Source organism: Monodelphis domestica, chromosome 1 (assembly GCF_027887165.1).
Source record: "Monodelphis domestica isolate mMonDom1 chromosome 1, mMonDom1.pri, whole genome shotgun sequence".
NCBI classification, from domain to species: domain Eukaryota; kingdom Metazoa; phylum Chordata; class Mammalia; order Didelphimorphia; family Didelphidae; genus Monodelphis; species Monodelphis domestica.
The window spans coordinates 118,551,863-118,578,988 of NC_077227.1; the positions used below are offsets into that span (position 1 = coordinate 118,551,863).

The 27,126-nt window shown below is 40.3% G+C and overlaps 1 protein-coding gene across 16 annotated transcripts in view; it reads left to right on the top strand.

The window, feature by feature from the left end:
• The window catches only part of SH3GL3 (SH3 domain containing GRB2 like 3, endophilin A3), a 162,026-nt gene that overhangs the window by 66,972 nt on the left and 67,928 nt on the right, over window positions 1-27,126 (top strand). For 12 of the 16 annotated variants that reach the window (XM_007479247.3, XM_007479246.3, XM_007479248.3 and 9 more), the window contains one exon: window positions 526-594. The exons of the other annotated variants lie outside the window; for them this stretch is intronic. In XM_007479247.3, the coding sequence (XP_007479309.1) occupies window positions 526-594 (69 nt within the window). The remainder of the gene's footprint in view (window positions 1-525; window positions 595-27,126) is intronic. 16 annotated transcript variants of the gene reach the window in all.

A 27,126-nucleotide genomic window follows, 5' to 3' on the forward strand; every position in this document is an offset into this window, starting at 1 on the left:
AGCTTTAGTATTCAATTTAAGCAGGTATGGGATATTTATGAATAGCGGCTCTAATCCCAGGGGGGAAAAAAAAGAGTTTGTTTCTTTAGAGGCAGCTCCTGGTGCAGTTGATAGATGACTGCCTGGAATTGGGAAAACCTGAGTTCAAATCTAGTCCCAGACACTTTTTAGCTATGTGTTTATAGATAGGTCACTTAACCTGTTGAACTCAGTTCCTCAACTATAAAATAAAGATAATATTAGCACCCACCTCGTAGGGTTGTTGTGTGGATTAAATGAGATAATATTTGTAAAAAGGACCTAACACAGAGATTCACACATAGTAGGCATGATATAAATGTTTTCTTTTTTCTTTTCTCCCTCTTTCATTCTTTAGGACTGTGATTTGTTCTTACTGAAAAGAATCCTTTTGTCTTTTATTTTTTGAAAACTAGGCTTTTTTGACATACTGAAAGTGCAAGTTTTAAAAAAAAAACTTGTTTAAATGTAATAACATGTAATATAATATAATTTTTTTTTTTACAGTTCCTTAGTGAAAAAATCAGTCGAGTAGAAAAAACGAAACTAGATGATGAATTCCTGGAAATGGAAAGGGTGAGAAAAAATTTTATGTGCAAATTAGATAAGATTGACCTTATGAGCTGAGATTTTATTTATTACTATAATTGTCTCCTGTCACTAAAGCAAATGAGAATCCCAGGGCATATAAACCAGAGCATGAGTTGCAGAACTCAGAGAAAATCCTTTCATAATACTGAGTCATGGTGAGATCTTAGACATACTTTTCTAACCATTTTGGGTCTTTTGTGGTATGTTGGAATTTGAAAAACTTAAAGGTGGTTTGGAGGTAGAGTCATGAAAAAGGTCAAAGGAAATAGCTTTTGAGTAGGACAGATAGAATTTTCAATCCTACCTCAGATACTGTGGGCTCAGAGTGTCTTAGCCTCTCGGGGCTTCAGTTTCCTTCTTTGAAATTCAGAAGTTATTCCACAGCTTCTGAGTTTCTATGATTCTCTGATCTTAAAAGCATCATATAGTGAGATAGAATCCTTTTGGAAAGGTTAAAATAATAGGAATGGCATGTTTTAGAGAATCAAAGACTAAGAGGGTCCCAGTTACTGTTTTCCTAGTACATAAACACTATATAATAAGATATTATGAATACAAGATAATACACTTCTCTCCCCTCACTTGGACCTCTGAGTATTTATGAAACAATGCAGTGGAAAAATAGTAGAATCTTTGTTTGGTTTAATGCAGGTGGAGAAAGAGCTAGATCTACTTTATTTTGAGCCAGACTTCATGATGTTAAGGATTTTTAACTAGAGATCTGTGGGATCTGTGTATAGATTTCAGGGGACACAAGAAGTTGGAACTAACATCTAACTGAAATTGAGGATTTCCTTTGGTTTTGAATGTCATGAGCAAATATTCTGAATAAAATATCCAAAGGTTTTACCAGACTATCCAAAGGGTCCGTGACAAAAAAGATTCAGAACCTCCGAACCCAGATTTTTTAAATGTATTTTTCTTCATGTTCTTGGAGTTGGAGGGCAGGGATTTTCCTGGAAACATAATTTGACTCAAGATGGGATTGCTTGCAATTGTAGGAATGTAAGTAATAGAAAGAGGTCTTTGAAGATTAAATATGTAAATATAGTAAAAATGACAGAAAAAATAAAACAAGAAAAAAAATGAGACTTGAGTAAAAAAGAGTTGCCTTCATCATTTCTTATGGCATAAGAGTATTCCATTTATTCCTTTCATATACTATAATTTGTTTATCCATTTCTCAGTTGTTGGGCATCCTTTCAGTTTCAGATCTTTATTATTTCATAGGAGCTACAATTAATATTTTTGTATATATTGGATTATCTTTTCTCTTTTGATCTCAATATGTACAAAAATGTTAATTGAAGACATTGAGTCAAAGGATATACTCGGTTTAGTGAATCTGGAAGCATTGACCTAAATTGCTTTCAAGAATGTCTGAACCAAAAAAAAAAAGACTGAAACAATTCACATTTCTACTAACAGTGCATTAATATGCCTTTTTATTGTTCCTCCAACATCTATAATTTTTCTTTTTTTAGTCAGCATTGCCAATCTAATTGATGTGAGGCAGAACCTCATCATTTCTTTAATTTATGTTGTTTAGTCATTTCATTTCAGTTGTGTCCAATTCTTTCTGACTCGTAGCTCATTTTGCATATCAGGAAAGTGAGGCTAACAGGGTTAAGTGATTTGGCTAGGGTCACAGAGCAAGTAAGTGTCTGAGGCCAGGTTTGAACTCGGGAAGATGAATCTTCCTGACTCCAGGTCTGGAGCTCTATTCACTGTTTCACCTAATTGCCCTTCTAATAATTAGTGATTTAAATTTTTTTCATATGACTGTAGGCCTATTTCTTCCCTTGAGAACTTCATATTCATATCTTTTGACTATCAATTAGAAAATGCCTTTTAATTTGACAAATGTGAATCAGTTCCATGTATATCTTGGAAATGCAACCTTTATCAAAGAAACTTATTCTAAAGCCGTCCCCTGTCTCACCCATATTAAGCATTTTCCTTCTGTTCTTTGACCTACTTCTAATTTTTAGGGAGTTCTTTGCTTGAGGTTTTGGTTTCCTTTTCCATTTGGCTAATTTTACTCGTTAGAGAGTTATTTATCTTAGTGTTTATTATTGTCCTCCATTTCCACTTGGCCTATTATAGTTTTTAGGGAGTTATTTTCTTCAGTGAATGCTGCTTCCCCCCTCCCATGCCCCCAAAGCTATTATCTTTCTGTCAATTCTCTTATTGTTTGGTTTTTAAAGTTCTTTTCTTTCAGGGGTTCTTTTGAGGACTGACATACTTTCACACTCCTTTGAGCTTCACATTTTTATTTTTGACATTATCCTTTTCTGAGTTTGTTTTTTGATTAGTGTCACTAAAATAACTCTCTAAGGATTTTTTTGGTTTGTTTTTTGTCTTTTGATCATTTTTCCATTTATTTATTTATTTGTGTTACCATACCTATCAATTCAGGTTCTGCTCTCCTCCTGGGGCAGAGGGAACACTGTTCAAAGTTTGCAGAGCAGTGTTCTTTGGTATTTTGGGTAGACCCAGCTTTGGGTCCCACAGTGTGCCCTTTGAAGGGTTGCTCTTGCTGGCCTATTGTGGGGAAGACTTGTAGCTATTTTGTCCAGTTAGATTCTGCTTCCTGTGCTGCCAGGCCCCCCTGTTGTCTCATGGGTTGGGCTAGTTCCCTGATTTGTTGCCCTAAACCTCATGGAAATGTGTTGGGCTCCTACCCTGTTCTGCAGCTTTGTTGCCCTGGGTCTAGTGACTTATGCTTGGCTGGTCTCCAACTCTGCATGTTTGCTGCCTTGGGCCACATGGAAAGGCATTGCCACTTTGCTGCTCTGAGTAGAGTGGCTTTGGCTGGGAAGGTCCCTTGCCCTACCTTTTTGTTGTCATGTAACATTATAGTAGAGTCAATGTTGGGCTTTTCTATATTCTGCTGGTTTCTACACACTGGTCTTCCTGGACTAATCTCCTTTCTTTCCCCTGTGAGATACTTCTTTCCTGACTTTGTTTTGAGGCAATTTATTTTCTTTTTTTGTGTGTATGGGGAGTTTGGGCAATTGGAGTATTCTTTATTCTGCTATTTTAGCTCCCACTATGCATCTTTATCCCTTTTTGTCTTAATTGCTTCGGCATTATGCAAAAATTTAAAAATTTAATGAAATCAAATTCATTCTTTTAATAATCTTGGATACTTTAGTCATCCATGAATTCTTCCCCTCTCTATAAATTTTAAAGGTAATTCCTTCTTTGCTCTTCAAATTTATTTATGATGTGATCTTTTATAGCTAGGTCATGTGTCTACTTGACCTTATCTTAGTATATAATTTGAAGTGTCCTACTTTGAAAAACGTATGTATACTTTGTTCTTATGAAGCGAAAGGTCTGCTTTCTCTGAGCATGCCCTGGTGCGGGTAATAAAGGAATCTCCAACCAACTTTTCCTGGGTTCCTGTGGTTACACAGTCCAAGTGTCCCTTAATATTTGGAGGCCCCAGAGAGATGTCCTGGAGGTAGTAAATGACTTCTGACCCCTGCATTGGCGCCATACCCCCTCTTCCTTGTGACTGTGTGTGATTGTGTGGAAAGAAGGTTATCCTCCAAGGTGGAGGTGTTTCTGAGAGTGGATGGGCAGAGTACGAGTTTCCCTCAGTCTGGGAGTACCTGGGCCAGAAATTTCCAGAAGTGAGTGGTGGTGGTGGTGGTGATCATAATGGGGGAAAATAAGTTTTATTTCTTAACCTTTCTCAAGGAAATCTCATAAATTGGATATTTGTACATCTTTGGTGTCTAAGGATTTTTTCTGTTCTATTCTGAATCAGGCTGGATCCATTTGGGGTAGGATGGCAGTTGGAAGAGACTAAAAGCCTCCTCCCTAGGGATCTCAGGAGATGTCCTCAGGCCCTGTGGGTGTATCATATTGATTGTTCATTGTCTTTTGTGTGTCTTATCTGTCTGGGAGGTGTCTGTCTATACTTGTATTGCTGCTAAGAATGAGTAACACTAATTCAATGTCTGTCTCAACCACCCTTGATTGTGTGTTGACTAATTTTAAAGCCTTAAAAAAGGCGGCTTCAGGATATGGAGAAAAGGTAGATTCTGCCACACTGCATCGCCTATGTAGATTGGAATGGCCAACCTTTGAGGTGGGTTGGCCACCAGAGGGAACCACTAATCTCCAGGTCTGTTTTGATGTTAAGAGAATCATTTATGGGGATCCTGGCCACCCAGATCAAATCCCATATATTGATGCATGGATTTGTCTCTTGACCTGAATGGTTGTTTCCAATACTGTTCCCACACCTTATGCCCCTTAGCCCTGCCTTTACAGGTGGTAAAAATTTCCCAGCTCCTTCTGGCTCCAGGATGAGCCAGACCACCAAGAAGGTGAGTTTCCACCACCATACTAGCCACTGTCAGGCCCCCCCCCCCCACTTCCACACCAGACATCATCCCTATACTCCTCCCTCCCATCCCCAGGAAGAGTAGGGATACTGCAGTTAATCAGCCAGCCTCTGTTTCCCCTGCTGCCACTTGCTAGGGTACAAACTACCAAAAGCCCCCTGCCCCTGTTCCACAATTACCCCTCCACCAAGCCCCTGTGCCCCCCAACACCTCTGAGACAGGGGTTCCCTTTCTTGTTTATGTCCCCTTCTCTTCCACTTATCTCTACAACTGGAAAACTCAGAAGCCCCCCCTTTATCTGAAAAGCCCCAGAACCTCATTTTCCCCCTTGAAAGTATTTTCTTCATCCATAACCCCACTTGGGATGACGGTCAACAAATTCTGCAGACTCTTTTTACATCTGAGGGATGCCTCCATATTTTCAGGGAGGCTCTGTGATCCATTTTAGATAGGGATGGTCAGCCCACAGTAGATGCCGACAGATAGGAAATTGTTTTTCTATCCAGGAACCCCTTGTGAGAGTATAATAGTGATGCAGGGAGGGAAGCCCTTGACAGGTATGGACAAAGACTTTTGGTTGGGAGGGCAGCTGGGTGGCTCAGTGGATTGAGAGCCAGGCCTAGAGGTGGGAGCTCCTAGGTTCAAATCTGGCCTCAGAAACTTCCCAGCTGTGTGACCCTGGGCAAGTCACTTGATCCCCATTGCCTAGCCCTTACCACTCTTCTGCCTTGGAGCCAATGCACAGTATTGACTCTAAGATGGAAGGTAAGGGTTTAAAAAAATAGACTTTTGGTTGGGGTGCAAGTGGCAGCCCGAAAACCCACCAACTTTTCAGTGGTCAGTGAGATAGTCCAGGGACCCACAGAATCCCCAGCAGCCTTTTTAGAGAGACTTTTTGAGGCCTATTGAAATTTCACCCCTATTGACCTTGAGACCCCTGAAAACTGTAGGATTGTGAACATTGCTTTTGTGACTCAGTCTGCCCCTAACATTCACTGCAAATTACAATGCTTAGAAGGGTTTGAGGGAAAAGTTCTTTCAGAACTCCTTGAAATTTCCCAGGTTTTTAATAATTGTGGGCATGAAGACCTCTTGAAGCTGAAAAAGGCATAATGACCCCTACCCCTGGTTGGCTGGACCTAGGGTGGGCAAAATGACTGGTTCCACCCTCGCATTCGCAGCAAGAGACCAATGTGTGTATTACAAGGAACTTGGCCCCTGGAAAAATGAATGCCCCCAAAAGAAGGAAGGCCCTGTTTTGATGCAAATGAGGGGACTCTGCACCCATGCACCCCCCGGAGCCTAGGGTGAGCTTATAAGTAGGTGGTAAGACTGTTGATTTCCTTTTAGACACAGGTGTTACCTTTTCTACCCTCTAAAATGACCATGATCCCTATTCCCCTGATCCTGTCCTTATTCAGGGAGAAACGGGAATTTTTTCTTCTTGTCCCCACATTGCAGATTGCAAAGTCGATCTTGGAACTGGTACTGGAACTCACTCTTTTTTGGTCCTCCCCGATTGTTCAGATCCTGTATTGGGGAGGGACCTTCTTCAGAAGGTTCATACCTCCATCTTTTTTAGACCTTTTGCCCCTCCCAATATTACCTTCCAAGCTTTCTCAAAAAAGCCACCTCCAGCCTTACTGTTCACCTGCCTCCTTTCACAGGAATACCTCCTCACATCATCAGGCCCACTACCCGCAGCTGAGAATTCACACACCCCAGCCCCATCTTCCCTCTTTTCAGTTCTTCAGACCCAGGTCCTGAATGTGTAGGCTGAAACAAATCCACCTAGGCTTGCAGCCCATCACCCTCCATCCTTGTCCAAGTACTCAATTCCAACATTCCTGTCCACATACGACAGTACCCCCTCTCCAGACAAGCACAGATGGGGATTGCCCCCCACATTGATTGCCTCCTATCTGCAGGGATTCTGGTATCCTGTCATTCCCCTTGGAACTCCACCCTGCTTCCTGTTAAAAAACCTTGCTCTACTGATTATCGTCCAGTTCAGGACCTCAGAGAGGTTAACCAGTGGGTTGAAAGAGTGTACCCTACACTGCCTACCCCCTAAACCCTCATCAGCTTGTTGTCCCCCTCTTGAACCTTGGATTTAAAGGATTCCTTCTTCTCCATCCCACTGGCCCCTCCCATCCAGCCCCTCTTTGCATTTGAAGACCCTCGGGAGGGGTGCCCCAGTCAACTCATGTGGACAAGGCTTCTCCAAGGGTTCAAAAACTCCCCCACCCTTTTTTTATGATACATTCTTTTTTTTTAATTTGAATTAGTTTATTTAGTCAATTTTCATTATTTTCATTATTTCTTGGTTACAATAATCACATTATTTCCCTCCCTCCCCTCCACTCACCCTTCCCGCAGCTGATGTGCAATTTCATTGGGTATTACTTGTGTCCTTGATCAGAACCTGTTGTTGATGTTTGCACTAGGATGTTCATTTAGAGTCTATATCCTCAACCACATCCCTTCGACCCATGTATTCAAGCAGTTGCTTTTCTTTGGTGTTTTTACTCCCACAGTGTTTCCTCTGAATATGGATAGTGGTTTTTCTCATAGATGCCTCCAAGTTGTTCAGGGTCACTGCATTGCCGCTAATTACATTCTATTGTACCACAGTGTATCAGTCTCTGTGTATAATGTTTTCTTGGTTCTGCTCCTCTCACTCTGCATCAATTCCTGGAGGTTGTTCAAGTCCCCACGGAATTCCTCTACTTTATTATTCCTTTGGAATACAATAGTATTCCATCACCAACATATACCACAATTTGTTCAGCCATTCCCCAATTGATGGGCATCCCCTCATTTTCCAATTTTTGGCCACCATAAAGAGCGCAGCTATGAATATTTTTGTACATTCCTTTTTCCTTATTATCTCTTTCCCCCCACCCTTTTTGGAGAAGCTCTGGCGAATGATCTCTTGCTCTATTGCCAAGACCACCCATCTATATCACTCCTTCAGTATGTAGATGATTTGCTCTTGACCAGTGACTCTTATGATTCTTGTTTTCAGACCACTTTGGATTTACTTTCATTTCTTGAACGGCTGGGATATTGGTTCTCTGCCAAGAAGGTGCAAATCTGTGCGTCCTCTGTTATATACTTGAGCTATGTTCTCTCTTCTAGTACCCATAAACTGTCTCGAGACAGGATACAGGCTATCTTTGATATCCTAACCCCCTCCACCAAGCAACAAGTCCATGAATTCCTCAGGGCTGCTGGCTATTGCTGTCTCTGGATTCCTAGGTTTGCAGACCTTGCAAGACCCTTCTACATGGCTACTGTTTGCACCTTCCTGAATCTCACCTGGACTTCTGACATGCAAAATGCTTTTGATTCCTTAAAGACAACCCTCATGACTGCTCCAGCCCTAGGGCTCCCTAACCTTTCAAGACCCTTCCAACTTTTTGTTGATGAAGCTAATGGGGTAGCTAAAGGAGTCCTCACCCAGTCTCTTGGTCCCTGGCCTCTCCCTATGGCTTACCTCTCCAAGAAACTTGACGTTGTTGCAATTGGGTGGCCCATGTGTCTAAGGGCAATCATAACAATTGCCACTCTGGTTAAGGAAGCCTCTAAACTCACCTTTGGCCAAGATCTTATAGTGACTGCCCCTCATACTGTGGATGCCCTCCTCCATAGCCCCCGATCAATGGCTATCAAATTCTTGCATAGCTCAGTACCAGGCTCTACTATTGAACCACCCTTTTGTTACCTTTACCTCCTCTGCCTCCCTGAACCCTTCCATTCTCCTCCCCCTCTCTGGGGAACCTTCTCCCCTACATGACTGCCTGTAGCTGCTGGACACCCTCACTGGTGTCTGCCCTGATATTTCTGATCTCCCTTTGCCTGCTGCTGATCATGTTTTATTTGTGGGTGTTAATAGCTTCATTTGGGAGGGCATTCACCTCTCTGGTGCTACTGTTGTGGAACCCCCAAAGACATTGGGCACACAGTCCCTTGGTCATGGGACATCTGCTAAGAGGGCAGAAGTCATAGCCCTGACTCAGGCTCTCCACTGGGCATACAGCAAGTCTGTTAACATTTACACAGATAGCCGGTATGCTTTTGCAACTGTCTTGTACATAGCGCACTGTACCATGAATGTGGGTTCCTGACTTCTGTGGTCCATGCTATTAAGAATGGCCCAGAGATTTTGGCCCTCCTTGAAGCCATTTGGTTCCCGTCTGCTCTTGTTGTCATCTACTGCCCTGGGTACCAGATTGGAGACTCGCTCATGGCCATTGGAAATCGCCTGGCTGATGCCATCACCCATCAGGTAGCACTGGAACCTGTGCATCCCCTCAAGGTGCTGCCTTTACTACTCCCATCCCTCCCCACTGTAGAAATTAAAATTAAATCTTAAACATAAAAATATCATATTTTAGGAGATTTATTTATGATAATTAGAAATAAAGGAATAAAAGGAAAACAAAACTAAAAAAACACATGCCCATGGCTGATCAGCCAGTTCAGATGCTGGCCTTACCACCCCCAAGCTCTCTGTCATCAAGCCTACAGGCCCAAGAGGACCATCCACCTGTTAATATCCTCTGTCTACAGGAAGTACTTAATGACAGGAAGTCAGTAGACTCCTGGGAAATGTAGTTCTTTTATTAGGGTAACAGATTTTTGATTATACACCACCATGCCTTACTATGCTATGCCTGATGAGGACCTTACTGCTTCCCTGCAAGCTGCCAAGGACCCTTAGGGGTGGCATTGACAACCTGATAGGCACCTCCTTCTTCCTCGAGCCCTGGGGAGAAAATTCCCTACAGCACCTATATACTTCAATACACCTAGGGTGAACCAAACTGACTGAACTGATCTGCAGAGATTTTGTAGTCCTAGACCTACATGGGATCGCCAAGATTTCACTTCCCACTGTGCCACCTCTGCCCAAGTCAATGCAAAAGGAGGCCCCACCATCTCCACTGGCCACTGGCTACGAGGTACTTACCCGGGGCAGCATTGGGAAGTAGACTATACTGAAGTCAAACCTGGAAAGCTCGGGTGCAAGTACCTTTTGGTATTTGTAGACACTTTTTCTGGGTGGGTAGAAACTTTCCACACTAAATCAGAAACTGTCAACCAAGTCAGCAAGAAACTTCTACATGAAATCATTCATCGATTTGGTCTTCCCCACTGCACATTGACTCAGACAATGGACTGGCGTTTGTTAGCCAGGTCACCCAGCAACTTTCAAAAGCTCCTGACCTCACTTGGAAGCTTCATTGTGCATGTTGGTCACAGAGCTCAGGACAGGTTGAATGCATGAATTGAACCCTCAAGGACACCATGACTAAACTACTTCTAGAAACTAAAGGAACTTGGATGGACATCCTTCCCTTTGCCTTACTAAGGGCCCGGTGTACACCATATCACTTGGGCACCACTCCCTTTGAGATCATGTTCAGCAGGCCCCCTCCACTCCTTCCTCACATGGGGGAAGAAATCTTGACAGAACTAAACAATTGTTCTTTTCTCTTCTCCCTCCAGGCATCCCAGCGAATTAGGGAAACTGTCAATGCCGGAGTTTCTTCTACAGTTGCCTCAGACAAACTAATCACTGTTACTGTTTTAGATGCTGCCCACCAGGTATCTCCTGGGGACTTGGTCTGGGTCTGATGCTTCAGTGCAAAGGCACTTGAGCCATGGTGGGCCAGTCCATACCTTATTATTTTAACCACCCTGACTGCAGCAAAGGTTGCTGGAAAACAAGCCTGGATCCACAACTCCCACCTGAAAAACAACAGGACCCTGACTCCCCCTGCGGTTGGAGTATCCAGCTCTCCACTGATCCCCTGAAATTAACTATGAAAAAGAACATTGTGGGTCCATAATGAAGCCCCTAACTGTTCTCACCATTACTCTCCTTCTGCTTTGTTGCTCTGTGTGCTCCTCTTCCAGGTTCTGACTCCAGACTTACTGCTGGACCATTACTCGAACTATTGATTGGCAGCTTTTGAACTCCATTGAATCCACCTCTAAGAATCTGATCATCTGCTTCAGTCTCTGTCTTTTGGTGGACAATGGCCATCATTCTAGATGATGCCAAGGAGAACATGGACACTTTCCCTCAGTATCTGGGTGGTATGCTTGCCCCTCTGACGGTCCATCCTACTTCACCACTCTGGGTTTTGATTATTGTGCTTCCTGGGGCTGTGAAACTATGGCCCCATGGCTGTCGCAGCCCTGTGACAAATATATAACCATTACTACTAACATGATTTCTGATAAGAATTGGGAAAAGATAGGTGGACAACATTGGGTGATAGGCAGCTATCAGAATCCTAGAGAGGTTTAATGACCACTGGCAGAGTGGCCAATCATGGAGCTTTTGGTTATATGACAAAGGCTGTGACCCAGGTTGGTCTTTTACTGTCTAGCATTTCCCACTACAGCAACAGGATGAAACAGTTCCTCAGCCTATAGGTCCCCTGAAAACATGTTTATTCCTCCTACCCTTCCCCCATTTCTGTCTCCAGTGCCTCCGGAGGCAGGAGATGCTGCTACCTCTACTAATGCTCATATCAACCCTACTCTCCCAGGGATGACAGACAACCCGCTCCTAATTGTCTTGGATGCTATGTTCATTTTTCTTAATTTTTCCTTCCCCCAACCTGACCTCCAGCTGTTGGTTATGCCTAGACCCTAGACCCCCATATTTTGTTGGCATTGGAGCCCACGCTTCTTTCCAAAACAGCAACTCAACCCAAAGAGAGGCCTTCATTACTCTAGTCCCAAAGGAACACGGTGAGAAGCTGTGTTGTTGGGGGTATGAACCTGTACTGACTCTGGGTGATTTGAACAGGCAGTGGCACATCTGTGATCACCTCTACAAGTTGTTGTGAACCCAGGTGGAGACATTGTATGGATGTTATCCATGCTGAGGTTGATGGGGGAAGTGAAGGTAGCTACTTTGTGGCTCTTGTCGGGACCTGGTTTACCTGTATTTTGGGAATTACTCCCTGTGTATTGCCCTTGACTTTAGTGGAAAGTGATCCACTATCTTTTTGTATCCTAGGACATATTGTTCCTCAGGTTTGTTACTACTCAGAAGGAGAATGAGACCATTTAGCTACTACTGGCTTGATCTGGGCTTGTAGAGCTCCAATTCTCATTCCTGTCCTTGTTGACTTAGGCTCAGCTGCCCTGGGAGCCATGGTCCTGATCCCTGGAAATGCACACTCTCATATCCTAGCAGCCCAGGGACACTAAGACCTGCAGGAATTTGAACACTCTGTAAACCTTCTAGCGAACTCTGTTGCATCCTTAGCTGAGGTGATTCTCCAAAATCGAAGAGATCTTGACTTGCTATTCCTAAAGCAGGGTGGCCTATGTGCTGCCCTAGGGGAAGCCTGCTTTCTCTATGCAAACCACTCTGGTATCATCTGTGAAAGCCTCTCTTTAATCAGGAATAGATTACAGAAACGAGAAGAGGCCCACTCTCAGAATGCAAACTAACTTATCCTTTTGGTCACCCTGATTGACTACCCTACTTACCAGTCCAACTGGCTTGTTTATCCTTCTCTGCTGGGAACCATCAAATCCACACTGTTTGACACGTTCACAAGTGGAAACCAGGGAAACACCCACTTACACCCCTTTATGTGACTTCTCTCTTACTAATATCCCCTGTTATTGGAATTGTTATAATTATTATTCTACCCCAGCACCAGGAAAATACAGATGAGAGCAAAATGCTTACAGGGTTAAACATAGATCTCCCACTCTATCGTCCTAAAATATTGCCAAAAGATTCTACTTACCAAATCAAACATAAGGATTCCTACCCCTAACAATTTTGTACTTAGATTCCCTACCCCATATACAAGCCAGGGACAATAAGTATATTAATTGCCTTTCATGCAGAGGCTGGTATATTCCACTCCACTGATTTGTTTTGCTACCTGTAGGCAAGGTAAAATGTCTTAGAAGCCTTAGTGAAACATTAGGATATGAAAGCCTAATAGTTGAAAAACACTTAAAACTGGGTTATGTTTTCTCTACCCTCTGACTCTGCAGTTGGCAACAGTTTTTTGTTGATTATCTCCTTAGAAAATCTGGTTGATTGTGTATTTGATTAAAGTAACAAATAATCACTCGACTTAATTGCAAATCTGATCACCTCACAGGTTAATGAGGAACTGACCTCTAGCCATGCCGCCTGTGACGAGAAAAACATTTATCTTTTGTAAAAGCTTTGCATTTGTTGTTAGGATCTATGGAATCAAAGTATGTAGGATAATCATAGAATGTCGATTAAACAATTTGTTAAAAGTTAATGTATGACTTGTTCCATTACCTGTAAGGAAGCATGTATGTTGAAAAATGAAATCGTGTGCCAAGAACATATATAATCACTAGAGTATAAAATAAAGTCAAGCCAGCCAAAAGTAGAGGAGTTTCTTGTGACATCTGATTGCAGGTGAAAACTTTAACTGTCTTCCCATCATTTACTGTAACGCCACCCTACCAGCCAAAGACCCCAGACTCTGCGTTGAGGGCTTGTCCACACACTGCTGTACTTCTCCTCCTTGGTTTCTTCATAGGCCCCATTGTCCTTAAATGCCTCCTTCATTACATTTGCTCCTGCCAGCAAGCTGTGAAGCTACTAGTTGTTCACCACATTTATTTAACCTTGTCTACAGTTGATAGTCCAGTCTGATGGAAGTTTACTAAGCTGCCTCTCAGTGGAACAGTGTTCCATTAGTCTCAAGAGGAGTCAGAAATGTTATGACAGAGGCATCAAGGTGCTAGGTACCCACATCCTGAACTTGTTCTGCTTAAGAGGCACCAAAGTACCAAGGTGCCATATCCTGAAGTTGTTTTGCCCCAACCTTACTTTCTAGAAGATTGCCTGTGCAAGCTTATTTTAGAAATCTTCCCTGTTCTGAGAAATAATCCTATCCTCCACATTCCCCAGTGTCAGAAATACAACACCTGCATAACCATATCCCTTTGCTTCTATAACCTCAGCTGCTTCCATGAAAAGCCCCTCTCGGTCAGTAGGCAGAATCTAGGACTTGACCAATCCACTGACAATATAAACAACCCCTGTCCTACTTTGAAAAACGTATATATACTTTGTTCTTATGAGCATGCCCTGTGTGGGGTTTTCCTTAATGGACTTCCCTGGCCAGCAGGGTCCCACAAGGGAAGGGGCTCACCTTTGTGATGGGACAGGAGGAGAGATAGGAACCGAGAACCAGGATGGAAATGAAAGACACGGACAAGTCAGTGTTTGAATAGGGCAGGCAATCCCTATGATAGGAAAGTATGAGTACAAAGGAACACGAGGTGGATGAGGAGATTAAGATAGGGAATGCAGCTGAGATGGTTACAGCCTCTGGGAAGGAGAAGGTTAAAAGGAGAGAGAGACATAGTCATTAAGGAGCCTGGTGGAGCTCCATGAAAGGGGAGATCAATCTCTCCTTTTGATGAGTAGAAGAATCACCCTCCCCAAGGGGTTTGTATATACATACATATGTGTGTGTGTGTGTGTGTGTGTATATATATATATACATATATATATATATGTATATATATATATACATATATGTATATACATATATATTAGTATAGGCCTTTGATATTTTTCTTAAATGTGGCTAAGAGGTTGCCCCCTCTTTTCTTCTATTCCCATGAAAGAAGTTTAAGGGTGACCTAATTCTTGTGAGAGAAATCTTAAAAATTACAAGTTATAATCTTGACTACATATCCCAGAAGATATTTCAACCTGTTGCAATGCTATAGCCCAAGTAATGTTTCAAAGAGTATTTCAGCCTGAGCTGTAAAATCTGACAAATCCTTGGACAGGCCTAAAACCCATACTCAACTAAAAATTGCAAACCTAAGGAATATTCCTGTATGTTTGGAAATGTCAGAAGCGTTGGAAAAGGATTGAGGATAGAAGAAGGAGGGTTGAATAAGATACAGATGATGGGAAAGTGGAAATAGCATTGTGTTGGATCCCTATAAAATAAGATTCACTTCAGAGACCTCAGACTGTGGAGTCTGTCTCTCTGTCTCTCTCTGCCTCTGTCTGTCTCTCTCTCATTTGGCACCACCCCTACACCTTGTGAGGATGCTGTCTATGCCCATTGTTTCCTTATTCTATGCACCCCGCCTCCCATGCCTCTGAATAAAGCCACATGAATTCTGCCAGCATCAAATCTTCTGTCTGCTAATTAGAGTGATTTTGGGAGTATGAGCCTTCCCCAGAATTGCACTCCACACAGAACCAACTTTGCATTCCTCTTATAAATCTAATATATTCCTCTTTTCCCTGCTATTTTACGGTGCTTATAAGATAAATATATATATATATATATACACACACACATATATATTGTTCTCTAGTTTTCTCTGTTATTGAATCTCTTTTCATTTAGATATTAAAAGCATATTTTTAGAAGAAATTTGGTAGGACTCTTCTGATATTTTTGGAAACAGTATGTAATGGAATTAATTATTGAATATTTGATGCAGTTTACTTATAAAATTCCTTAGTCTCTTTAGTTTTCCTACCTCCTTTTGGGAGTTCATTCATGGCTTATTTAGTTCAGTATTCTGACACTGAGTTGCTTAAATTCTCATTCTTATTCTAATTATCTCTGCCTTTTTTATTTTTGTAAATATTCATCCATTATTTAAGGAGTCAGTTTTATTATCATAGTTAAGTAAAATAATTTCAAATAGTATCTTTTATTTCTATGTTGTGAAGTTTCCTTTTTCATTTTTAATAGTAGTAATTTGATTTTCCTCTTTTAAAAATAATGGTTTATCTATTTGATTTATTTAAAAAACCATATTCTAGTTTTATTGTCTTTTTCTTTTCTATTAATACTTTCTTCTCCAAGATTTCTATTCTGATATTTAATATGTATTGTGCTACCTAGTTGCTCCTTTTCTGCCATATTAGCCAATCTGATAGGTGTGAAGTGGTATCTTAGTTAATTTTAATTTTAATTGATCTAATTAATAGTGATTTAGAACATTTTTATATGACTAGATATTTTCTATTTCTTTTTCTGAAAACTGCCTGTCACTCTCCTTTGAATATTTATCAGTTAGAGAATAACTCATATTCTTACAAATTTGACTCAGTTCTATCTATTATTTGAGAAATGAGGATTTTATCAGAGAAACATGATATAAATCCCCCCCCCCCCAGGTTCTTTCTTTCGAATCTTGGCTGCATTGGTTTTGTTTGTGAAAACCTTCTTAAATTTAATGTGATCAAAATTATTTATTTTACATCCTGTATTAGTCTTGATCTCTTTATTGTTTATAAATTCTTTCATTATCCATAAATCTGACAGATAAAATATTCTATGCTTCTTTTATTTGCTTATGATATCACCTTTTATTTTTAAATCACATACCCATTTTGACGGTATCTTGGTATATGCTGTAAGATGTTGGTCTATACCTAGTTTCTGCCAAACTGCTTTCCAATTTTCCCAAATAGTGAGTCCTTATCCTAAAAGACTGAATCTTTGCCTTTATCATACACTAAATATTGTCATAATTATTGTGTACCTAATTTATTTCACTGATCTGTCATTCTGTTACATAGCCAGTACCAGATTGTTTTGATTGAATACTGCTTTGTAATTTAATTTGGGATCTGATATTATGAGGCTATCTTCCTTCACATTTTTTTCATTCATTCCCTTTATCTTCTTGATCTTTTGATCGTCACATCATTTTAATTGGTAGTTTTCCTAGCTCTATAAAATAATTTTGTTGTATTTTGTTTATTGCATTTGAACAAGTAAATTAATTTAGGTAGAACTTCCTTTTTATGCTATTAGCTCAGCCTGCCCATGAACAAAGAATATTTAATTGTTTAGATCTGATTTTATTTGTATGAAAGTGTTTTGCAATTGTGTTCATACAGTCCCTAGGTTTGTCTTGGAGGGTAGACTCCCAAATATTTAACATTTTTTGCAGTTATTTCATTTGGATAGTTTTAATTTAATTTAATTATTTTATTTTTATTTAAACTTTATAAATATTTTAATATTTCATAAATAATATAATATATAATATTTTAATAGTTTAATTTTAATGGAATTGTTTTTTCTGTCTCTTCCTATTGGACTTTGTTGGTAATATACTACATAGAAATGCCTATGATTTATGTACATTTATTTTACATACTGTCATTTTGCTAAAGTTATTATTTCAAATAATTTTTTAGTTTATTTTCTAGGATTCTTCAACAAATGCTATCTGTAAACCTCAAAATTCCTTAGACTTATAAATGTTGGAAATTTCACCATTGGGATATTTCATACTTGGAAAAATTCTTACTGATAGTCTATTGGAATGGGAACCCCGTTGGCATGGGAGGTTCCTTCTCTTCCCTTCTTAAGATTACTTTAGGACAGAAACCTTTTGCTGAACAATGGAAAGGACTTTGACCTATGCTTAAGCATAGAACAGGAATTTCTTTGAGTCATGATTGATTTTAGAATTGATACAATGGAGATACTTGGAATCAATCTCCACCCTATTCAGTCCTAACAGGATTGAGTAAGGGCTGCAGCCTAGATCAAAATTTAATTATTCCAATCTCTACCCTACTCAGGTTAACAGGATTTAGAAAGGGCTGTAGCAAAGGAGCAAAGATTTAATCATTTGAAAATATGACCTTCAACAGACATGTGCAAAGCCTCTGGGCGGTCCTGGGTTAAGCTAGAGCCTCCATTGGCACAGGGAAATTGATGGACAGTGATTGGTAGATGTGAGAACTGAGGGGAGGCAACTTGGATGGTTTCCTTAAAGATCAGGGGGGTCTGAAGACTAGAGGGTGGTTGAGGAGTTGATCGGAGTGGTGGCAGTGTACTCTGAGAAGCTTGCTCTGAAGGAAGCTGAAGGTGGGGGCCTCTGAGACTGTTTCTCCATTTTGGTCACGTGAGTAATAGGGACTGATCTCCTTTATTTGCCCCAGCTATCTAAGGGCTTGGGCCTTTTGGCCCAGCCTAAACAGAAGGGGTATTTAAGCCCTATTCCTTTCTCTCCCTTTTTCTCTCTCTCTATCTCTAATTCCTTTCTTCCTCCTATTGTAATTAAACTCCATAAAAGATTGACTGCAAACTTGAGTTTTCATTTAGGAATTACATAGCTGAATTCCTTGGCGACCTTAATTAATATATATCAGTCTTTTAAAGTGATTCCCTTGTAACATATCCTATTTTCAGTAGAGTGATAGTTTTGTTTTCTTAATGCCAATTCTAATTCCTTCAATTTCTTTTTCTCCTAAATTCCTATTGCTACCATATCTAGTACAGCAATGAATAATAGTGGTGATAATGGAGAGCCTTACTTTACCCATGATCTTACTGAAAAGACTTTTAGCTATCCCCATTATAAATAATACTTGCTGATAGTTTTAAATAGATATTTTTTATAATTTTAAGGAAAGCTTTGTTTATTAGTATGTTTTCTAGCCAGCATTTTTAATAGGGATTTTGTATTTTGTCAAAAGCTTTTTTTTTTTATCTGTTGAGATAATTGTGCAATTTTTGTTGGTTTTGTTATTGATATGGTCTGTTATGCTGAGAGTTTTCCTAATATTGAACTGGTTCTACATTCCTGTTATAAATTCCCTTGCTTATAGTGTATGATCTTTGTGCAATATTATTGTAATCTCCTTGCTTGTATTTTATTGATGTAAATTGGAATTATCTGCATTAAGAACAGATCCTAGTTAGAAGCAAGAGTTTCAGCCCAGAGAAATGTTTGTTACTTTTAAATATGTTCCATTAAGGCAGAGCCAGAGGAAAGGGTGATGTGGGCCTCTTAAAAATTATCCCAGAATCCCCAGAGAGAAGAGTCAGTTGGCACTCTCTTGAACTGGTCCTCAAGAGAATAGGTTGACTGGTTAGTTTTCTCTGAGAGTGATTTTTAGAGATAACTGGAAAGAGTTGAAAAAAACCATCTGGAAAAGCCAAAGAAGAGTTTTTGGTGGGCTGGAAAGCTGTTCTCCTGACAGGGATAAGTAGCTGCCAAGTTGGGGTGATGTTTACTCACACTGAACAGCGTAAGCTCTGACTGCTCTGGTGAGAAGAGTTAGAGGAGACATTTTGATCTCTAACTGCCATGTTGGTCTGTTAGAGAAGACAACTTGTTACTTTTGTTTTGTATTTCAAGGAGGTTAATTATTTTTAAATTTATATATTAGAATAAGGCTAGAAAGATAGATTTTGGGTTTTTGCTAGATAGTGGTAGAATAGATGTAAGGAGGTTTGCCTTTGGTGAACAAGAAGAAATCCCTTGCGTGATAGTTGGGGTGTGGGAGTAGTTAGAAACTTTAGATTTAAAATATCTTTACTATCTCTACCTCCTTATTTCCCTACCTCTCTTGATAATAATTAGTAAATAGTTGTTAGATTACACTGTGTACAACAGCTTCATACATCACATATCACCAGGTGACCTTAATAGTTAGCTGATCAATATCAACTGGCCATACCATAAATACATGACAAACAGGGAAATATATATTAGATGATAATATATCTACAAACTCTTTCATATTACCTGCCTTCTTGGGGAGGGTAGGGGCTGGGAGAAATGAGGAACAAAAGGGAAAAAAGAATGAGACAGAATGAGAAATGTAGCTAATGCGAGAATTTTTTTCTCTTGGATAAGCATATTTATTTTAATGTATTATATTTATAATAAATCATATGCATTATCATTGTTACATATTGTATTACATATAAAAAATAAAAGTACTAGTGATTTAATTTTCTTTTTTATCATAATTTTAAAAATCAAATTAGCCAGTGGTTTATGTGTAAATAGAAGTTTTGTACCCCTGAACTACATTACCCAGCATCCCCAAGTTGCATGCTTACATTGCATTGATAAAGGTGTGCATAATACCACCCTGGCACTCACTCTCTCTCTCTCTCTCTCTCTCTCTCTCTCTCTCTCTCACTCACACACACACTTCTGGCAGTGCTTTTGGCGCTATCATGACCCTGTGTGTGGGTCACAGGTAGCTTCTTTTCTTTATCAAGGCTGTTACTTTCCTTTTGCTTCAAGTTATTATTAATAAGCTTTATAAAATATAATACTTGGATATAAATTTTTAATCTTACAATATTTGGTGACCATGAAGGGACACAAATTCTCAAAAATTATTTTACTCAGCCTCTCAGTAAAGGTAAATTTTTCCTGTGGTGGGGTTCTAACCAATGCCTGTTCCTGCTCCTGTTACTCTGTCTGGTGCCTACTGGTAAGCTTCCCCAACCCCAGCCCAGTGGGTGTCTGAAGAAACCCTAGTCCCTCTCTTTTTCACCCACCACAGCTTGTTTCCTAAACTACCTGTCCAGCTCTGGTCTCTCCCTCTGGATTGAGATTGCTTATAGAAAAGTAAGTGCAAGCAACAAACCCTCCTTGCCTTTGCAGCCAGATCCTCCATTTTGGTTTCTGGCACACCTGATTTACCTTAACTATGCAACTAGAAGCCAGTATTGAGTACTTGCTTTTTTTGCCTCTGCTGAGCTGCAGTGCTGCCTTTCAACCACCAGAGGGCAACACCAAAAAAATTTTTTTTGCAAATAAAATCCAATAATGTCATATAACATTATATAAAATAAATTAAAATACTCCTACGCCTTCTAATTACAGTGCTGAGCATCATGATTGCTATTCTGCAAGAAAGCCTTCTGGCTTTTGCTCAATTGGAAACCTTTAAGGTTTCTGAATGCCTCCTTCTTATGTTGCCAGGAAATTTTCTTTTCCTGATCCTAAATGTTAAGACTCAACAGGATTCCCTGTGGAAAATACAGGCAAAAATGCAGGTTGAAGTGCAATTTCAGTTGGACAATTTCAAGCACTCCTTGCACAGTCCAAAGGCAAAGGAGGATTCCATACAAAAAAATGTCTGATTTTTGCAAGCCTATTCATAAACTACCAAGAGAGGAAAATCCTATTTCTCCTGAAATGCAGACGGAAGACACCTCTTCCGTGTCTAAGGTGGATAACCTCCTCCCTTGTATTGTGTAACTACTGGCTAACAGTCCCTCCTCTTCTACTTCTCCCAATGCCCTGCCCTCTCCTGTTCCCTCTCCTATCCCACAACCAACCCCAGCCCTGAAGAAACCTTGTCCTCCTAAAATACAGGTTCCTATCTGTACTGCCTTGGTATCCACACAGACAACTACTAAGAAAACACAATCACTGACTGATTCTTGTGAATTTCTTTTCACCTCAAGAGAAGTGCCCACAATAGAATGCAAAGGGGATGTGGTAACATTAAAACAACATATACCTTTCACACCCCTAGATATAAAGGAATTAAAACACAATACTCCTAGCTAGGAAGAAGAACCTATAGCAATAATGAAAAAGATGGCTAACATTTTCTTTCAGTATTACCCTTATTATAAAGATGTTGAAAAATTGTTCCAGGCCTTTCTAATGGACCATGAGAGGAATAAGATTATCTCTCATGTTAATAAAGTCCAAGGTGTGATATGGAAATCACTTTAAAAGACTGATATATATTAATTTAAGGTCATCAAGGAATTCAGCTATGTAATTCCTAAATGAAAACTCAAGTCAGCAGTCAACCTTTTATGGAGTTTTAATTACAAACAGGAGGAAGAAAAGTATTAGAGGGAAAGAGAGAGAGGGGGAAAAGGGAGAGAAGGGAATAGGTCTTAAACACCCACTCTGCATAGGCTGGGCCAAAGGCCCAAGGCCCTGGATAGCCGAGGCAAAGAAAAGAGATCAGTCCCTATCACTCACGTGACCAAAATGGAGAAACAGTCTGAGCGCCTCCACTCCAAGCACCAGCTCCAACCACCACACTTTCCTCCACACAGGAAGTCCCCAGCACTCCTGAGCTCTCCTCTACCTCACTTCCTGTGTCTCGCCTGTGCCAGTGGTGGCTCTAGCTTAACCTAGGACCTCCCAGAGGTCTGCCCTTTTTGCACATGTCTGTTGAAGGCCATATTCTCAGATAATTAAATCTTGAGTTTTGCTGCAGCCCTTCCTAAATCCTGTTACCCTGAGTAGGGTGGAGATTGTAGTTTCCAAGACCTGATTCTGTCATTCCAAGTATCTCTATTGTTATTGATCAGGAAATAGCCAAATCTCATCCTCTAAAGAATGGTTTGAACAGGGTTGAGTAGTTTTGAAATTCACAAAGGGCACAATGCAGCACACTGGCTATCTCAGGATCCTCAATGGAACTATAACCACCTCGATTAATATTTGCAGTTATATTGTGCTAGGGAGGCCATTCTCAAAGCAATGTGTGAATTCTCTGAAAGGCTGGGTGCATGGACCAGATTTGGGCACCTTAAACAATCTGATGATGAGACACCCTCCCAATTCATGGATAGACTCATTGAGCTGGGAGGTAGATACCTGGATATTGACATTTCTTCTGAAAGTGATAATAGGCAAATAAGGCAACAATTTGTCAACAACTATTGCAGAGTGGTTCAGGATTACTTTAAAATGCATTGCCCAAATTGTCCCAAGATGGATCTTGACGAGTTGAGAAGAACTGCTTTTTATGTCTCTGAAGACCATAGAGACAGACAGAGACTAACAATTTACTGTAAACGATTCAAAAGGAACTAAAATCTTTAAGTGATAGAATACATAAACAAGAAAAAGGGCATGATACTCAACCAATGGCACTTTTCCCCCTTTAAGAATCTTAACTATCCCATACCTGCCACTTCTGTAAGAAGGGCCATATATTGATGGACTGTAGAAATTTGTTCCAAGCAATCAGAAAGAATACCTACTGACATAACTATAGAAACAACCATAGGAGTAATAACTAATAATGATTTCAGGAATCACAACTTTAGAACGCATAACAATTATAGAAATATAAATCAGGCAACTGATAACTCCAAAACTGATAACTCCAAACCAAATGTCCCCGCAACAGTATATATTAAGTGAAGCTTGTCCCTGAACTACTCAGGGTGCTAATGCCTCTCAGGGGTAGTCCAAGGAACTACCTAAATAATATGAAGGTGTAAGGGGGGTGGGGCACAGTAATCAGAGGATACAACCTTTGATTTTCCAGACCCTGATGTCTTACTGCCGATTTTCCCTATCCAATGCTTCCCCAACTCATACTGATGAGTCTTGCGAAACATTAAAGGTTGGTAACGCCTTTTATGATTGTCTTTTGGACACTGGAGCCTCCATGTCTGTATTGAGGAGTATACCTGATTCATATTAGAATCCCATCGGCTCAATAAATGTAGTAGGTGTATCGGAGACACCCCTAAAGGTTCCAAAGCTTTTCTCTAGGATGGTGTCTGTAGGGCCCTTTTCAGTAGAGCATTCTTTCCTCTTGATGCCTGGCTCACCTATAAATTTTATGGGGAGAGACCTTTTATGCAATCTTAGAGCCACAATGACTTGCTCTTCAGATGGCTCCATGCCATGTCACTGAAATTAGCAGAGTAATCCTTATTTTTGCTTCCTGTACTTCTTTCAGACAGTCATGAGATGGAGTCTCCCACTTTTGAAATCCCAACTGATATACCTGAGCCTCTGTGCCACATCATCTTCTGATATTGACCTACTTATATTTACTGTCCCTTTCCAAATTAAAACGAAATCAAGCCCACCTCCTTCTATTCCTCAGTACCCTCTCTCAAAGGTGGCAGTTGAGGGCATTACTCTGGTAATAAATTCACTAATTGACCAAAGCATCATAATTCCCTATAAATCTGAGTGTAATACACCCATTCTGCCTGTTAAAAAGCCAAAATTGGGGTCTAGTGGCAAGCATCTCTATAGATTCATCTGGGATTTGAGGGGTGTGAACATTCACATTATAAAGAGACACCCCCTAGTTTCCAATATAAATACTATTATAGTCCTAGCACAGCTACATACTTTACTGTAGTTGACTTGTGTTCCTCTTTCTTTTCTATACCTATACATAAAGATCCTAGTCATATCTTTGCTTTCACCTGGAAAGGTTCTAAGGGAACCTTGTCTTGTTTGTCCCAAAGGTTTATGGACAGCCCTACATTATTTACACAGTGCTTGACTGCTGATATAGATGCCATCAGATTTAAATACAGCCGTTTAATCCAATATATGGTTGATTTGCTCTTGGCTTGACCAAATGCTACAGTATGCCAAGAGGAGAGCAAGCATCTCCTTTTGGAGCTTCACAAGAGAGGTCACAATGTCTCTAAAGACAAAATTCATGGGTGTCTCCCCACAGTGCAATATTTGGATTTCATTTTAACTGCTGGGTCCCATTCTATTTCTCCTAAACGTATTGAAAGTATCCAAAAATTAAGTGCTCCTTCCACTAAAAACCAATTGAGGGTGATTTTTGGAGCAACAGGATTTTGTCAGCAGTGGATCCCTTGCTATGGGGAAATCACTAAGCCCCTTGTATCACTAACAAAAAACTCAGTCCCTGAACCACTTAAATTGGAAATGGAACACCTGACAGCTCTTTCAAATTTAAAATGGGTTATCCTATCTGCCCCTGCTCTAGGCACCCCAAATTATGATAAACCATTTACCTCATATGTGCATGAATAAAGAGGGGTAGCTTCAGGTGTTCTAACTCAAGTTTTGAGACCTGCTCAATACCCTGGACCCAGTAGCTTCAGGAGCATCACCATTCCTTATTGGAGTAGCTGCCACAACTTTATTAGTAACCAAATCTGCTGATTAGGATGCCCTCTAACCATAATGTGCCCACACAAGGTCAAAGCATTGTTATTAAGTTATTAAGATATGTGATATAGGCATTTACCAATCAAAGGATTATGAGATACGAGATAATCCTATTGAATAATGAACATATCATGCTAAAATGCTGTGGAGTTCTAAATCCTGCAAACTTGCTCCCTGATTTGCCAACTTCTGAAGAACCTTTTCCCAATTGTACATTTTTAGTGTCCATTGTTGATAAACCTTGTAATGATTTACTGGACACCTCTTTGGATAATTTGGATTTAATATTATTCATAAATGGTTCTTTGTTTATGAGGGATGGCATACACTATACAGGTGTTGCAGCAGTTTCTAAATGCTACTGGTCAGCTTCCTTACCCTCAAATGTGCACAAGGTGCAGAACTCAGTTTTAAAACATGCTTGTATCATTGTGAAGGATAAGAGGACCATGATTACATGGATTCCTGTTATACATTTGGCATATGTCATTCTGTCAGCATGTTATGGCTTCACAGGGATTCTTAACATCTGCTGGAAAATTGTCAATACAGACCTTATTACTGAACTTCTTTCTGCCCTCCAGTTCCCTGATGCCATTGCTGTTGTTCACTGCTCAGATCACACATATGGCACTGACCTTGTCTCCAGGGGAAATAACTAAGCATATATCGCATCCACACTACTGTCCTTGGAAGGACCTGAATTAATTTTGCCACTAACAGTTACTGATGATTTGGATCTATTCCTTTCCTATGATGACAAGGAAGTGGGACAATGGAAGAGTAAATTTAAAGCCAAATAGATCAGTGGCATCTGAGAATCATTAGACGTTAAATCCCTGCTCCTTAGACTTTCTATAACCAAATTAGTTACTCCATCCATAAACATGGTCATTTTGGCTCTGTAAACCTTAAAATTTCTTAGACTTATAAATGTTGGAAATTTCACCATTGGGAAATTTCATACTTGAAAAATTTCCTACTGATAGTCTATTGGAATGTGAACCCCCTTGGCATGGGAGAAGGACCCTTCTCTTCCCTACTTAAGATTACTTTAGGACAGAAACCTTTTGCTGAACAATGGAAAGGGCTTTGACCTATGCTTAAGCATAGAACAGGAAGTTCTTTGAGTCATGATTGATTTTAGAATTGATACAATAGAGATACTTGGAATGACAGAACCAGGCCTTGGAAAATACAATTTCTACCCTACTTAGAGTAACAGGATTTAGGAAGGGCTGCAGCAAAGGATCAAGATTTAATTATTTGAGAATATGACCTTCAACAGACATGTGCAAAGCCACAGACCTCTGGGTGGTCCTGGGTTAAGCTAGAGCCACCATTGGCACAGGGAAGACATGGACAGTGATTGGTAGATGTGAGAACTGAGGGGACGGAACTTAGATGGTTTCCTTAAAGATAGCGGGGTCTGAGGAGAGAAGGGGAGGAGGTTTTGCTCTGAGCGAGGTGGCTCTGAAGGAGGTTGGAGAGGTTTTGCTCTGAGAGGTTGTGCTCTGAGAAGCTTGCTCTGAAGGAAGCTGGAGGTGGTGGCCCCTGAGACTGTTTCTCCATTTTGGTCACGTGAGTGATAGGGACTGATCTCTTTTCTTGCCTCAGCTATCTAAGGGCTTGGGCCTTTTGGCCCAGCCTAAACAGAGGGGGTATTTAAGCCCTATTCCCTTCTCTCCCTTTTCTCTCTCTCTCTCTAATACCTTTCTTCCTCCTGTTTGTAATTAAACTCTATAAAAGGTTGACTGCTGATTTCAGTTTTCATTAAGGAATTACATAGCTGAATTCCTTGGCGACCTTAAATTAATATATATCAGTCTTTTAAAGTGATTTCCTTGTCACAGCTCCCAAGGCATTGTATGTAGACTCTGTGAAAAGAGTATTGTTGGCACCTGGAATAACTACCATTGCCTCCAAAGTTTGTACAGCTTGTCTTATCTGTGTAAAAATGGAGATTTGAACCCTGGACTTCAATTCCCAGAAGTCCTTGGTAGTTCCCAGAATTCCCTAAGATCTCACCCTGAGTCCTCACCTGAGTGGGAGAACACAATTTGTATTTAAACTGACTCTGCCTACTTCAGTCTCTCTCTCTCCCTGCTTCTGCTTCTAGGACATGCAGTTCTCTACCTAACAGGCAAGAAGTAGAGTAAGTGGTTGTGAATGGGCTCTGGGTCTTGGTATGTGCTTTTCTTATTTTGCATTTTCTTTAATTCTTAATTCCAATAATCTTTAATAAACCTCATAAAATATACTACTTTCATCAGAGAAACAAATTTTAAATGTTACACCTGCCAGGCCTTTAATCAGCATGCTTTTCGAGGAAAAGACGTTAGTGGACATCCTCTTGCTTACACACCATTTGGGCATTTACAAATTGATTTTATCTCTGCTTAAAGCTGGATAGTATAAATTTTGTCTGGTCATA